The 15,207-nt window shown below is 37.4% G+C and overlaps 3 protein-coding genes across 4 annotated transcripts; 2 read left to right on the forward strand and 1 right to left on the reverse strand.

Annotated features, from left to right (window-relative positions):
- The first annotated feature begins 2,690 nt into the window (after positions 1-2,690).
- LOC113288197 lies at positions 2,691-6,225 on the forward strand. 2 transcript variants are annotated; one of them, XM_026537153.1, is made up of 9 exons: positions 2,693-2,998; positions 3,170-3,354; positions 3,446-3,577; positions 3,669-3,797; positions 3,897-4,031; positions 4,113-4,287; positions 4,415-4,507; positions 4,788-4,875; positions 5,603-6,224. In XM_026537153.1, exons 1-9 carry the CDS (start codon positions 2,907-2,909, stop codon positions 5,882-5,884), a joined length of 1,311 nt encoding a protein of 436 aa, XP_026392938.1. In that variant the 5' UTR covers positions 2,693-2,906; the 3' UTR covers positions 5,885-6,224. The 2 variants fall into 2 exon arrangements, with proteins under 2 accessions (XP_026392939.1, XP_026392938.1); XM_026537154.1 differs by lacking the exon at positions 3,897-4,031 and having other exon boundaries at positions 2,691-2,998; positions 5,603-6,225.
- Positions 6,226-6,973: 748 nt separating this feature from the next.
- Positions 6,974-8,390, forward strand: LOC113285813 (protein TOO MANY MOUTHS-like). Its single transcript, XM_026534567.1, has one exon. The coding sequence runs from the start codon at positions 6,988-6,990 to the stop codon at positions 8,308-8,310; it is 1,323 nt and encodes a 440-aa protein (XP_026390352.1). The 5' UTR covers positions 6,974-6,987; the 3' UTR covers positions 8,311-8,390.
- Positions 8,391-8,899: 509 nt separating this feature from the next.
- On the reverse strand, positions 8,900-12,917 carry LOC113288198 (LRR receptor-like serine/threonine-protein kinase). Its single transcript, XM_026537155.1, has 2 exons — positions 9,854-12,917; positions 8,900-9,581 (listed from the first exon to the last, which is right to left on the reverse strand). Exons 1-2 carry the CDS (start codon positions 12,693-12,695, stop codon positions 9,121-9,123), a joined length of 3,303 nt encoding a protein of 1,100 aa, XP_026392940.1. The 5' UTR covers positions 12,696-12,917; the 3' UTR covers positions 8,900-9,120.
- Positions 12,918-15,207: the final 2,290 nt, after the last annotated feature.

Below are 15,207 nucleotides of genomic sequence, written 5' to 3' on the forward strand. Positions count from 1 at the left end.
GTGTGTGTTCAATATGGACTAGGTCCCGGGGTTCAACTACAGTCCAGTCCGAAGTTAGATTGGAGTAGTCTAGTGCCTGTAGCGGCTTAATACAGTGTGTGTTCAATATGGACTAGGTCCCGAGGTTATTCTGCATTTGCGGTTTCCTCGTTAACAAAATTTCTGGTGTCTGTGTTATTTCAGTTTCCGCATTATATTGTTTTATCTTTATAATTGAAATAATACAAGTTGTGTGTTAGATCATCAATTAGAGTAATCCAACCTTTGGTTGTTGATTATCATTGATTGATCCTTGGTATTGGTCTTTGGTACCATCCAAGTTATTCCTTGTGTTTGATTAAAGACTCGTTGATTTCTATTAGCTCGAGTAAATCAAAACAAGAGAGAGATATTAACTCATTGAGATACTTTTACCTAGATTGAGTCTGACTGTCTAGTTGATTCTCTAGAAAGTATTTCAGAGTTAGTCCGTACAGATTGCTAAGCGAAATATTGGGTGTTGTTGTTAGACCCTCTCTTTTTCATTTCTCACTCTCCAGTTCTTTTCATCACTTTTCCAATTCTTCAAAGAGCATGGCCGATAATATGAACATGGCTGAGTTCATAGAAAACCAACATACTGTGAAAATCAAAGAGTTGTTAATCGTGCCAATATGCGATCGAATTAGGAGGCGACTACAAAATTTACTACTGAGGAAGATGAATGTATTTGCACGAATTATGTTTATTTTACTGAGACTTTATTCGATGATGCATTCCATCCCCAAACATTTTGGGAAAGGATATTTGGAAAATTTCAAGAACAAACAATGAATTCCAACAATCGTGATACTCCAAGGTTGTCTCATCACTTCACTGTAATGAATAAGGAAATCAATATTTATCTTGTTTTACTTCAACAAGAGGGTCCAAACATGAGGGATGGTGAAACCATGATGGAACTTGAACAAAGTTGTCGTGCGGAATATCGTCGCATCCACGAAAAAGACTTCCAATTTGGAAGTTGTTTTAAGATTTTAAGAGCGTTGCCCAAATATAATCCAATATTTATGTTTTAATTTCTTGTCAACTTAAGTCTAAGTATTAAGTTTTAATATTCGTCTCAATTTATTAGTTTTAATTAAAATGTAAGACTGAATTAAGAATTGAATATAAGCTTAATTTTCAACAATACGAGTTAAATTTTTTCATTAAACTTCGAATTAATCATTTTACAAGACATAAAACTCGACAATAAAATTTGAAATATAGACTTTAAAAATGAAAATTTGGGACAATGTTCTTCATCTTGTTTATCTTCTTCATTTCACAAAACTTCCTATCAATGCGCTCATAAATGGAGTTTCCTTTGTTTATCTTCTTCTTTGTCTTCAAGTTTGTTTTGCCTTCAACTTTTCTTTGCCTTTTCTTAGTTGCGGTTTTGACTTGGTTAATATCCCAAACTTGAAGACTTCTTTTCTTTTTACCTATTTTTTTATAACCATCACATATCTTCTTAACAACACCTTCAAGCACTACTCCAGAAAAATCCAGTTGCGTTGCAGAACCAAGTTGGGTTTGAAATTGTAACATTTGAGAAAATTTGAAAAAATAAATTAGATTGAGAAATAGAGAAATTTTTTGTGTGAATATTAGTTTGAAAAGTACCTATTTATAGGCGACAAAAAACCAGTCGTTGACGCTAGACTTTATATCGAGCGATATTCATGGTAGTGCTGGCAATAAAGACTTTATAGCTGGCGATATCATCTATTTCGTTCGCTAGAAACTCTATCGCTCAGTAGTTTTTTCATAGTGGCGCAACTCGTTTGCCATGTCACCTGATATGTGACAGGCCTGAACATTGCAAAAACCGAGCATCTCATGTATTCGTGGGACCTGCTTTCTCGGGATTAGCCGGGAGTTCCTTTTATTTGCCGTTTGGGATCCTAGTTAGTAAGTTCGCGAATGATTCGCGAATCATTCGCGAATTTTTCCATATCACAAACTTTACCGTCTTATTCGCGTACGTTTGCAACTCCGAACCCAAGTCGCGTATTATGTGGCATTTCCGGATTATTCGCGAACCGTTCACGAATTTTACGTATTCCGAATGATACGTCCGCTTAATTCGCCATAAATTCTTTAGCTTTTACTTTTCAAAGACTCCATTTTTTGGGCTTTACTGCCTTCCGAGCATACACGACCGAATATTAGACGTGTTGTAATTTTTACGAAACAAAAACGACTGAAAAGATTTGAAGGTGAAGGTGAGAGAGATCTCAAACTCACTAACCAAGCATCTAAACCACCATACGACGTCCTCTTGGATAACTAATGTTGTATATATTATTAATTTCATCATATTAAGTTTATTTTTTCTTTAAATAACTCACACATATGCATAAAAATTGGTCTATGACCTTATAAATACAAATTATTTGTTATATATAGATACCGAATTTTCAGAGCCGAACTCACATTTATAAATCGAATTATACACGTACGTATGCCGTTCCGAATTACTGACGAATCACGTCCCGTTGACCGAATTTTGGACCGAATCTGGATTTTACAAAACCGTATAATACTCGTACGTTTGCCGTTCCGTACGTTTACCGAATCCCGAATTGCTAACTAGGTTTGGGATGCATTTTTGTAAAATAAATGCTGTTCGGGTAGAGTGTTTACAGCTTTATGCGCACAGATGCTGGTCTGGTAGAGTTTATGCGTGTGCGACGCTGCCTGTGCTTCAGGCCTTGAGCCTTCAGGGGCGGCGTATATGCGTGTGGAGGCTATTTATGTTACCTCTCTTTCTTTTTTCGGTTGGAAAGCGGAAACAAATCCACAGTCAAGCATGAAAGTCAAGATACAACCCTAGTTTCAGAACAAACTCTAAGCTTTCCCGCTCGATTTAGGGTTTGAAAATGCAATCCTTCCCTAAAAATGTCAACTTTGGTGGGAATATCGGCTTAAGAATCTCAAACCAGTTTCTCCCTAGATTTCTTCAGACAAACTGGTACTAATTCTCTTCCCCTGAAATGCTTTTCTGCTAGTTCTATTTTTATTCTGATCACTAATTTCAAACCCTAAATGATATTTGCAAAGGGTTTAGCTATCAAATTTTTGCTTATTCTGCAATTTTTTTATTTAATTCTCTGTTTGTTTGTTTTTTTGTCTGAAATTTTAGGGTTAGGAAAGGCAGTTTAATCCAGCGTTCTGCAGACTACTCATCATCTGGTCCGGAAAGATATATTCCGAAGATAAACCCCAAATTTGAAGAAAGAAAAGCTCTGCATGAGCAAAAATTATTGAGAAGAAAACTGGAGGAGATATCTCAAGATGGGGTTCCTTATAATTTTAAGCCTAGAACTGGTATATTTCTATCTATCCATTATCCAACAGGCGTATGAAAATCATTTTGAATTATTTATGTAATAATGTTTGTTATGGTCTAATTGTACAGTCAAACTGAATAATGGAAACGTAGAGGAAAACATGGAGAACAAGAATTTTGATAGCAAGGGTTTTAGGAGATTATTGAATTTTGAAGAGACATCACAAAATGGGGTATCCTCTGATTCCAAGGCTCAAACTGGTATATTTCGATAACTGACCAGCTTATGTTTATTTATAACATTATTGTGATGATGTTCATTGCTGTTTCTTGTTGTGGTCTAATTGTACAGTAAAAGCGAACATGAAATCCGGAGATATCGAGGAAAATTTGGAGAAAAGAAAATTCGATAATAAGGTTTTGGAGAGAAATCCCACTTCTGATGAGATACCACTAAATGGGGGTTCGGATCATTCCAAAGGTAATGCTGGTATATTTCAATCAAAACAACGGACTCATGTCGATTTGTAAAAACATTTATGTGATAATGTTAATTTTTTGTTGTGGTCTAATTGTATAGTCAAACCGAGTGATCCTGGAAATGTCGAAGAATTCTCAGAGAAAATGAAATTTAATAACAAAGTCTTTGAAAGCAAACAGAATTTAGATGAGAAATCACCAAAGGGGATTTCCTATGATTCCAAGGCTAATGCTGGTATATTTCAATTGTAACCAACAAATTACATTGAACGTTTCTAAGTATATCTGTAATAATGTTAGTTCCTGTTTTGTGAAGTCAAACCAAGCAGTATATTTGAAGAAGCTGAGGAATTCTTGGACCTGGAAGAGGAAGAACACATTGATGATCCTGAAATTTTAGATGAAAATGGAAATGGTCAAGGAGATGCGAAAAAACATAGTAGAGACATACAAGATGCCGCAAAAGTTGCAATTAAAGCACTTGCCAGAAGGTGAGAAATGCACTAATTTTTTTTTGTTAATTTTCTCGTGAAATATCCTTCCTATCACTTAATGTATTTCGTGGTTTGTGCTACTGTTATATATTAATATTTCGAGTAACTTGCTTTTTCTCTGCAGAGCATGCACTGCACACGAGTTACGAAAGAAACTACTTGCGAAGGGGTTTTCTCCCTATGTAATTCAAAGTGTGTTAACTGATTTTTACATCAGGTGGGTGTTAGATGTATCAAATAGAAGTGCTACTAATGTATGTATTATACTATTATGGCAACCATTACCAATGAACAAGCAGTTACACATCCATAGATAATGTAAGACTACTGAGTACTGACTACCTTGAAATCTTGGCAAGAGGTTAAAGAGAAGTGGGTTTCCTCGTCTAAATATTCATACATGTTTCCTCTCCTTTGTATACATGTCAAACATTTGACCATCTCGTAATAGCTAAACTTAGACACATGCCTAACCAAGTTTCAGCATTTTTTGGCAGGGGGTTTGTTAATGATGATTTATATGCTGAAGCATTTGCTCGGTCTAAATGGTCTTCTTCAACTTGGGGACCTAGACGGATCAAACAAGTAAGAGAGAAACTTCTCTTAGATCTATTTAAATCTGAGCAAATTGTTATAGATTTTCATAGAATTGTGCTTAAGACTAGGAAGTACCCATGTAATGCATGAAGGAATCTTTAAATACAAATTCTAGGATAGAGGAATGCTATTGGAAGGGGGTTTTCTCCCAAAAATTACACAAAAGGTGAATTTTAGTCGATATAAGTAAACTTTTGAGGAAAAAATATTGGGCTGGGTGTGTTTCATGATATAAGTAACTTTTTTTTTTGTCATGAAAAACTATATGGAAAATCATGAGGACAAAGCCTGGTTAGTTTGGATTTTGAAAGGTTTAGAACATTTAAGCTAAATTCTTACTATCACTGTAATGAAGGATTGCTTTGGCTGTTTATTACGTCAATTTTTTCATCACAAATCAGTTAATATGTAAAATTAGAATGATAATGCAAGCCTGAATTTTGGAAGGTGCCGAGCGTAAATACAAAATAGCTCTATCTCCTTCTTCATGAGGATTAAATGGAAGCTACGTAACTAAATGGATGCCTGTTGCTTAGGTGTTATCATTTTGATGAATACTTTGAAATTACTACAGTGTCCCTGAAGAATGGACAAAGTTACAATCTACACTAATTATGCCGATGATTTTACATGGAAATTCTATAGTTTGTTTTTTGTCTTAAATTATTCTGAGAAATTCTCGAAACAAAGTAATTCTGAATTTTTGTTGGAACAGACACTGCATGAAAAAGGGGTGAGTGATGCAGTTGCAGCGAAGGCAATGAAACATGTTTTTGAGGATGACGATTCTGGTGAAGAGATGGTGTCTAGCCTTGGAATGTCTAAGTCATCAGTGAATCATCTTTTTGTCCAATCTTCAAAACAGTGGATGCGTAGTCAGGATGTTCCGCTTGACAAGCGGAAGGCAAGAATGACCAGGTGGTTACAATACCGTGGTTTCGGCTGGGGTGTTATCAAATTCATCTTAGGCAAGCTGGAGTCTCAAAACACGCACTAGGGCATGCAGTTGCTTGAATGTAAGGACAACCCTTTCGGTAAGTGGCCATGCGAATGTTTGAAAGAGTTTTATTGATTGACAAGAGATGCGACCTAGTGATTCCATGTTAGCAATTGAGTAAGTCTAATCAGTCTTTACCCTGTATTATAGTTCTTACTTTAATTGCAAGCTAACCCAGACCCAGGATATGAATGGAAAAGTTCTACATAGTTGTGATCCATGATACCTTAATGGAACATATCACTGTTACTTTGTATGTATATGAAAATCACTGCATACCAGATTCTCATCTAACATCAGAATGAATCCGACAGTTTGTCAGCTAATACCAATATATCTTACTTTAACTTCATTGATGCATATGCCATTCGTTTTCATTTCTTTTCTTAAACAGTGCTTTTGAGGACCACACTAAAATCTCCATGTCCGGAGTCCTGTTTTATTGGCCCTCATTTTTTTTGACATCCCTCCGAAATGCCAACTAATGTACACAGCAACTAAACTATTACATAATGTGGCTCATATAACGTTAAGATCCAGATTAGTAATAAACCAAATTTCATTCAAAGCAGCATTGGCATGTACCCTGTCCACGTTTCTGCTTAGGTTACACTAGTTGTAATGACATTAGTTGACAGGCCCTACATACATGTTAAGAATGAAATGCAGTGGATCCCATCTAGTAAGGAATACATGATTGTTTTTAATTATCCATGTTTCTCCATTCTCTGTCAATTCCAGCTGCTCAAACTCAATAAATGCCCTCTTGGGAAGAAAAAATTCCCAAGCCTTTAATGAATATCACTACCGATGAAGAACAGTTAATATGCAGTTCAGAGTCTTACCCGCAATAATATTACGCTTAAAATGTACTCCGTTCTAACCAAACTACCTAGCTACAAGAAGAATTGGTTGCCAACGTGCACTGAGGAAATATCTCGTGAAACACATAAATGTTAAGTGTCTTAAATTCAAATCCTAACCTTCCTCGTGACCCTTTACTGCTCTATGTTAACTCTTACCCTCTACAGCTTTATATATGCCCTTCTATTCCCATTCGACCAACTCCAACGTATCTTTAAACTTGGTCGCATAGCCCAACTATGAAGTTCATTCCTTCGTTCTCACTCTCATTTCCAACATTAGTGGTCCTAATATTCGTTCCTCTGGTATCACCATTCACTGTAATACTGTCGGATTCAGGTGTCCCGTCGGCATTAATTGATGCACCACAAACAGGTTTCTCTATGAACAAGAACGGTGTTCATACCGATCCCCACGAGCAACAAGCTGTTTATGACATAATGAGGGCAACTGGAAATGGCTGGGCAACTGACATTCCCGATGTTTGTCGTGGCCGATGGCATGGGATTGAGTGCATGCCTGATAAAAATCAAGTTTATCATGTTGTGTCACTCTCTTTCGGTGCACTATCTGATGATACAGCTTTTCCTACATGTGATGAGAAACACTCTTTCATATCTCCTTCTCTTACAAAACTTCCTCACATAAAAACACTCTTCTTTTACCGCTGTTTCAGTTATAACCCTCAACCAATTCCTTCCTTCCTTGGTCATTTGGGATCCTCACTCCAGACACTGGTCCTTAGAGAAAATGGTCACGTGGGTCACATTCCAACCGAGTTAGGTAATCTTACCCATTTAAAAATCCTCGATCTTCATAACAACAATCTCAATGGCTCTATACCGGCTTCACTTGGGCAGCTACAGAACCTGAAATCATTGGATTTGAGCCGCAATCGCTTATCAGGTTCAATACCGACTCTAAGTTACCCAATTCTGAATATACTAGATTTGAGCCAGAATCTCCTTGCAGATTTTATTCCTATGAGCATAGGAAATTGTCCTTCCCTTATAAAACTAGATTTAAGCAGAAACCGTCTCTCGGGATCAATACCCAGTTCGATCAGTGCCCGTACGAGTTTACTTCTTATGGATCTTAGTTACAATCAGTTGTCTGGTCCACTTCCAGTAGCTCTAGGAAAACTGAATTCACTCCAAGCTCTGATATTAAAAGGGAACCGGTTAGAGTCAACTACAATTCCAAGTGTAGGCTTCACTGGGTTGCAACAGTTGACAACTTTGGTCCTTTCTGATATGGCATTGCAAGGATCAATACCAAAGTGGCTTGGTGAATTACCTAAACTTCGTGTCATTCATTTGGATAGAAACCATCTTAACGGTTCTATTCCAAGAAGCTTTCAAGGCCTAAAGGTTCTCAGTGAGTTGAGACTAAATGATAACCAATTGGTTGGTCGGATTCCATTCAGGAAAGAAACCGTCTGGAAAATGGGTGCAAAGCTAAGGCTTTATAACAATTCAGGTCTATGTTATGATGCAAGTTTTGTACCAGAAGAAGATACAGGTTCCTTTGTTGCGGGCATTGGTTATTGCGAGTCATCGTAAATAGTCCATGATAACTAGCCAACATCTTTCTTGTATGATGACTATACATTTTTCAAGTTCAGTTCTAAAGATACAGGTTCCTCCTCTACGTCTAATATTTCTGATTCTACCGATTTTCTTCAAGTCTTACACAGTGAGGGAGCATTTCATCATAGTCACCATCAACTATTGATTCAAGTCTTTTCAGCAGCATATTTGTTTATATACATATAGTTAAATACCAAGAAGTTGTACCTGTAATAGCACATGACATGTGATTCATGGACCACGTGACTTTCGTCAGTAAGTGAGTGAGTGCCTGGATTAGAAAGAGCTAAAATGAAATCTGGAATCTTAATTCTTGCAGAAAAGTTTAGTAACATAACAGTACCCCAGGTCCCCAACACTCTCCCTCAATCATTTCATCACTTCTCAAACATCCCCCAAGGATAACTGTATTGAGAGCCAATTTATGAGTTGCAACATAAATTATTACTGTGTTTTTCCTTTTACCTCTTAAATGTAGCCAACTGTGGGTGTGGTTGGAAGGATGGGTTTTCTATCATCAAGAACACTGAATGAACTGTTTGGGAAGATTGGAAGAAGAATGTCAAGAATTAATCAGATACCTTAATAAAAATTAGTAACTATTAACTTCTATTACAATTTACAGAAACCATTTCAAGAGGAAAAATTACAACTTCATCTCTGACTTGCTTAATCTTCACAAGCACTATATTTCTAATGGTTCCCTCTTTTTTTTTTTATAATACTAACACTATTACACAGCTAGATTACATAATATGCTACTTCTACATTTCCGTTTCGTTTTTAGTTTGAATCATCAGAGAATGCAAAGGAACAGTTTGATGATCCTTGCAAGAGCATATTCCTAGTCGGTGTTGCTGACGGTAGAGCTGTTGTCGAACTAGGCTTTGATAAGTCATCGTTATCTGATCTCACGGCGTCTACATGTTTAATCTCTTTAAGCATAGCCACAACGTCCTTCATCATTGGACGGTCAGCAGCTTTTGTACTGACACACAAGAATGAAACAGCTAATATTTGAAGCATTTCGTGTATTTGAGAATCAGGTCTTCCTTGGAGTTTGGCGTCCAGAATGTCTACAGGGTCTTTTTTGCTCTGCATATGGTCATGGACCCATTGAACCATGTTTGCACCACCTGGCAAGGTTGGGTCTAGTGGATGTCTTCCAGTGAGAACCTCTAGCAGTACTACCCCATAACTGTATACATCACTCTTCTCTGTTATCCGTTGCATCGACGCGTGCTCTGGAAAATTAACACCAGTTCTCATAAATATAGTAGTCAAGCAGAAACAAAACAAAAGACTACTTTTTCAGTGTGTCTAACTTTGAAGTCAACATAGACTGCAGCAATGATCATTTGATTGAATTTTACTGTTGAAAATTCAAGTACTTGTATGCCACTTTTGGCCATAAAATTGACCAATTTAAGATGGAAAATTTGCAGGAAAATCGACTAATTAACATGATATGTAATTTTACTTTGCAAATGGAATGCTGTAATGGTTGAGGATTTACCTGGAGCCATATATCCGTATGATCCAGCGAGCTGAGGTTTTGAACTGAATTTGGATGAAGGCTCTTCAGCGTCAGAATTAGAACTAGAGGTCACAGGTCTGGCTAACCCAAAATCGGCCAAATAAGGGTCGAATTTGGGACCCATCAACACGTTCATGGCCTTGACATCTCCGTGCATGATTGCAGGTAAGCAGTCATGGTGCAAGTAAGCTAAGGCATGGGCAACACCTAAAACAGCATCATACCTCCCTTCCCAATCCACGCCACCTTTCCCACCTCCATGAAGAAGTGCACTTAAACTCCCATTTGGAAGGTAATCATACAACAACAATTTCATGTTCTTATTTGAACACCACCCGAGTAATCGAACAATATTTCGATGACGAATAGATCCTAGTGTTCGTATTTCAGACATAAACGCCCCTGTCTCCTCTGATGACCACATCTTCTTCACTGCCAATGTCTCTCCATTTGGGATTGGCACTCTGTAAACTACACCCGAGCTTCCTGTTCCTATCACGTTCGATGATGTTAGATTTCGAACGATGTCATCAATAGAGAAGTCAAGCTTCTGATAAAGAGTCATCTCCCAATTGCCATCATCGGCTGCCATGGCATTGTGCCCAACTCGTGCACGAACCAACATGTAGACTGCAAGTAGTACTAAAACTATACTGACACTGATGAGTATAGCCATGGCAAACTTCAATGCTGTCTTGGAACGTCGAGTAGGACCCATATTAACTGCTGGACCATTTCCGGAGATGTAAAGTGCACGGTTGCCGGTGAGATCACTCAGCGGAAGCTTCTTGAAGAATGGAGTGTTCGGCAATTGGCCGGAGAAATCATTGAATGAGATGTTTAAGGCGACTAGATTTTGTAGACTAGCTAGCATGTGTACATTGCCATTCAGATGATTGTGAGAGATATCAAGAATGCCCAGCTTTTCAAGGCTGGAAAATTGTGTCGGAATTGAACCAGAAAGTTGGTTACAGCTGAGATTGAGAGAAATCTCGAGCGCTGGAATCTGACCCAACTCCATTGGTATATCGCCGGAGAACGCATTGTCACCAAGATCTAGTAACTGTAATTTACTGCAAGAAACTAGCTCTGATGGAATTTTACCTGAGATTCGATTCCTCGACAGATTAAGTTTAGTCAACTCGACTAATGATCCAACACTAGAAGTCAATGGTCCAGCAAGCCTGTTATCTGAAATGTCAATGAGCTGTAAACTTTTCGGCAGTGATTCTGGAAGAGAACCAGTTAAGCCATTCGAATGAAGATCAAGAAACTGAAGATTGTCACATCCGGAGATTGACGGTGGAAGCTCCCCAACGAACTTATTCTCACTCAAGTCGAGGAAATTTAAAGTCTTCAAATTCCCAATCTCACTTGGAATTGTCCCTGCAAGCCTGTTCTTGTTCAATCGGAATCGGTACAAATTTGTGCAGCTACCAACTTCAGGAGGTATAAAACCCGATAAATCATTCCCCAGAAGAAGCAACTTAGTTAAATTAGTCAACCCAAAGATCTGCTTCGGTATTGAACCAAACAAGTTATTGTACGAGAAATCAAGAGCCTGAATATTTGAACATTGAGCAAGACTTTCCGGGATACTCCCTGATAGTCTATTTTGCCAAGCAAAAAACAAAGTCAAGCTCTTGAGATTTCCAATACCAACTGGAATCTCACCGGATATATCATTGTTGTCGACTTCAAGATGGGTTAGAGCTGTACAGTTTGTAATTTCAGTTGGTATAGTACCTGACAACTGGTTGATACTTAGCTGAAGTTCTTGAAGCTTTACGAGGTTTCCGAAGCTTCTTGGTATACTTCCTGTGAACAGATTCTCGGAAAGATCAATAACTGTTAGTTCTGTACAGCTTCCGAGCTCATATGGAATAGTACCAACCAAGCTGTTCTGCCATAATAGCAGACTTTCAAGTTTCTTTAGCTCTCCCAGACGCTTTGGAATGGAACCCGTGATTGAATTCTGATATAAGTACAAGTTCTGCAACTCAATGCAGTTCCCAATCTCATCTGGGATAGGACCTGATAAAAGAGAAGTATAAATGGCGATAGTTTGTACCCTTGTCAAGGAACCAATAGAAGAAGGAAGACTTCCAGAGATACTAGTTTCTGCAAGTCCCAAAATGATTAAACTGCTGCAGTTACCAATCTCCCAAGGAAGTTCACCTTTCAAATTTTGATTCCCACCAGCTCGAAAGATTTCTAGTTTGCTTAACTTTCCGATACTCTTTGGTATTTCACCGCTGAGTTGATTATCGAAGACAGTCAAATAAACAAGACTGGAAAGATTTCCAATATCTGTAGGAATTGCACCTTCGAGTGAATTTGAATTGAGTGCAAGACTCTCTAACTTCTGTAACTTGCAAATCTCATTTGGAATTTCACCAGAGATAGCATTTGTACTGAGATCTATAAAACTTAATTCCTGATAGTCTCCGAATTCTTTCGGAACCGGACCGGTGAGATTAGTAGATGACAGTACAAGAGTCTTCAAGGACTTCAAAGATTGGAAATTTGAAGGAAGCTGGCCTTGTATATCCAATGACTTCAAGGTTATTTGAGTAACTTGGTTTTTCGAATTGCAAGTGATCCCAAACCATTTGCATGGATTTGAGTCAACTGGATTCCATGTTTTCAATGCATCGGTTGAACTGTTTAGACTGTTTTTCCATGTCAAAAGAGCTTGACCTTGCTCATCAATAGATAAACAGCTTAGGAAAAACAAAGAGTTAATGAATAGAATTAGAGTGAAGTAGATGACAATATTAGGAGGGGGAGGAAGAAAAGGGTTGTTTGGGTTTGCAGGCATTGCTGCTGCTGCTGAATAGAGAGAGAAGAAGAGATGGTTTGTTTTGGGATTGTTGAGGGGAGAACCCCATGTTTTGTTTATAGAAGAAAAGCAGAAGATCTGGATCCAATACAACCTTCTTTTACTATTATTTTTGTAATTGCCATTGTTTAATTCTAGAGATGGTAATGCTGCATATGGGGGGGTTCTTTTTCATTATATTTTATTTTATTATTACCAACAAAATTTTTGTTTGGTTTTTCTCATCTGTCAATTAATGGATAGAATGAAATGAACATATCTCCTCTCCATGGTTTTAATCTTCTGTAAAAAAATTTATCATGTGCACAGAAAGTTGAATGAAAATGGGGTAGCCTCTCAATCAATTATTTCGTTTTCCTTTTGTACATTTATGTTTCACTTCATCTTTTGAAACAGACATTTGCGTTAGTTTTACAACTCCTTGGATGTTTCTTCATAGAATTAGAAAAGAAAAACAAAATTAATTTGCTTTTTTTAGTCAGCGTCAAATATGAAACTAGTGTTGCCTCCACCACCACATGCACACAGAGTACACATATTCAGATTAAGGTAAAGTAAAATAACTTCCTCAACTCAACTCATTGGTTTATGATTACGACTCTTCAATGGAATAATAAGGAATAGCCTTAAATTCAGGATCCTTCTGGACACAACTAGCACTTCCCTGTGGGGACTAGGTACTATCCTTTCTATGTCTCTCATCCATGAATCAAATTTTTAGTTGTACACAAAGCTACCTCATCTTTTACTATTGGAATTTCAATAACATGAAAACTTAGAGTGTTGGGAGTAATTCACTGTCACTGGGGTAATCTTTTTTTGCAGCTAAGTCGCACGTTAACTGTGAAACTAAAGGGACATAAACATGCTGTAATTGCTGCCAAAGGCTGAATGATTTATTCAAGTTAAAGTGAAATTTCAGTATTTTTTCAGAAAATAGTAATGGGTGTTGGTTTAAATTTTGAAAAGTTGTTAGTGGAAAAGGTAATTGGGTTTTAGGTGGTAGTAAGTTCTAAACAATGATTTTCTTAAGTGTAAGTTAAGCTGGAAGTCAGGAATCTTTTCATGGGTGTTAAGAAAAAAAAAGGATGAAAGTTAGTAAGTGAATTAGATGGAGATCTAAAACTGGATTAGTTTATAATTAAATTTTTACAAGTAGTGAGTGTGTGGAACCTGTTAAGTGCAGTATGCACATGGAATTCAAAAGATTAAGGTTAATTAATCGAATCTGGTCATCTTGTCTGCTTTCCATTGCTGTCAATGGGAAAAAACTATATGATCAAGATGTAGATAGTTTTGGTGTGGGAGGGACAACTTCATCAGTTTAAGGCATTCTTAAGTTTTTTTATGTTTAGAATATTGCATTGTAGATCGGCTCACGATTAAGACTACTTAACGTCACATGTTCGAATTTTGATCATAGATAGGAAAAAAAAAAACATCCAAGAAAAGAAGTCACACTCCTTAATTACATTCTGTTATTTGTTTAGAGATTTCATTACCGGTGCGCCGAACGCGGAGAAGAACAAACTTGTGGCCATGTGTGTAACATGTTAGAGGCCTGCAACAGCAAATTCGTTTTACAAGGGAATGTCTAAATGGTAAAGAATTTCAGAGGTCAAAATATATTTTTTACTAAATTCCCAAAAACAAAACAAAAAACAAAGGATGAAATGAAATTCACAGATCCCCACCTAACAAAACCTTTTTTTTTTTGTTGCATAATTTTGAAGGCATGATTGATTGAGAAGGATAAGAGAGGAAAAGATGATATTGGTAGTGAAAAGGGAAGAAATATGGGACCAAAAACAAGGTATTTTAGCAGCTAAAAGACAATCAACTACCAATTAAAAGGAGAGACAAAACAGTTCGTGATCCTTTACAAAGTGTGTTATGAAACCTAAACAAATGGCTAAAAGCTTCTCTAAACCCATCGAGTCTCTCATTATGCAACCATGGTGGTGCCACTGTTTTCATTGTGGGGGGCGGTTTTCCAGTGGCCCCTGGAAACAACCCCATCGAGGTTTTCGAACTCCTTGCATTTCAGAAAATTTTAATCATCTGGCGTAAATTTCTTAGATATACTGCTGGAGAGTGAATGGTAGTGAGTCTGTGAGTGTAGTAGCAAGATAGTGAGAAAAGAAAGTACATATATTAAAATTAATGTCTATGCAGTCGGTCACATGATCATGGTGTGGTGTGGATCATGATCTAAGTTTAGATTTATCTAGTACACTTGTGGACACACGAACTACGCGGGGTCCGAATGCCCGCAATCAATTGTTAAAGTCTAAAGAGATTACGATGATGATACCCGGATGTGGGTTCATTGGCTCAAAACCCACGGGTTTATCATGGCCTCCTCCAACTTCCCCATGCGTAGCGATTATGCATGGGGTACAAATATAAAAGGAAAACAACATATATAAGCAAATGCATGCGGAACTAAATAAATGCAAAGTGCTGAAATGTAAATAAGACCAAGGTTTAC

The sequence above is a fragment of the Papaver somniferum genome, chromosome 6 (assembly GCF_003573695.1).
Source record: "Papaver somniferum cultivar HN1 chromosome 6, ASM357369v1, whole genome shotgun sequence".
Classification (NCBI taxonomy): Eukaryota; Viridiplantae; Streptophyta; class Magnoliopsida; order Ranunculales; family Papaveraceae; genus Papaver; species Papaver somniferum.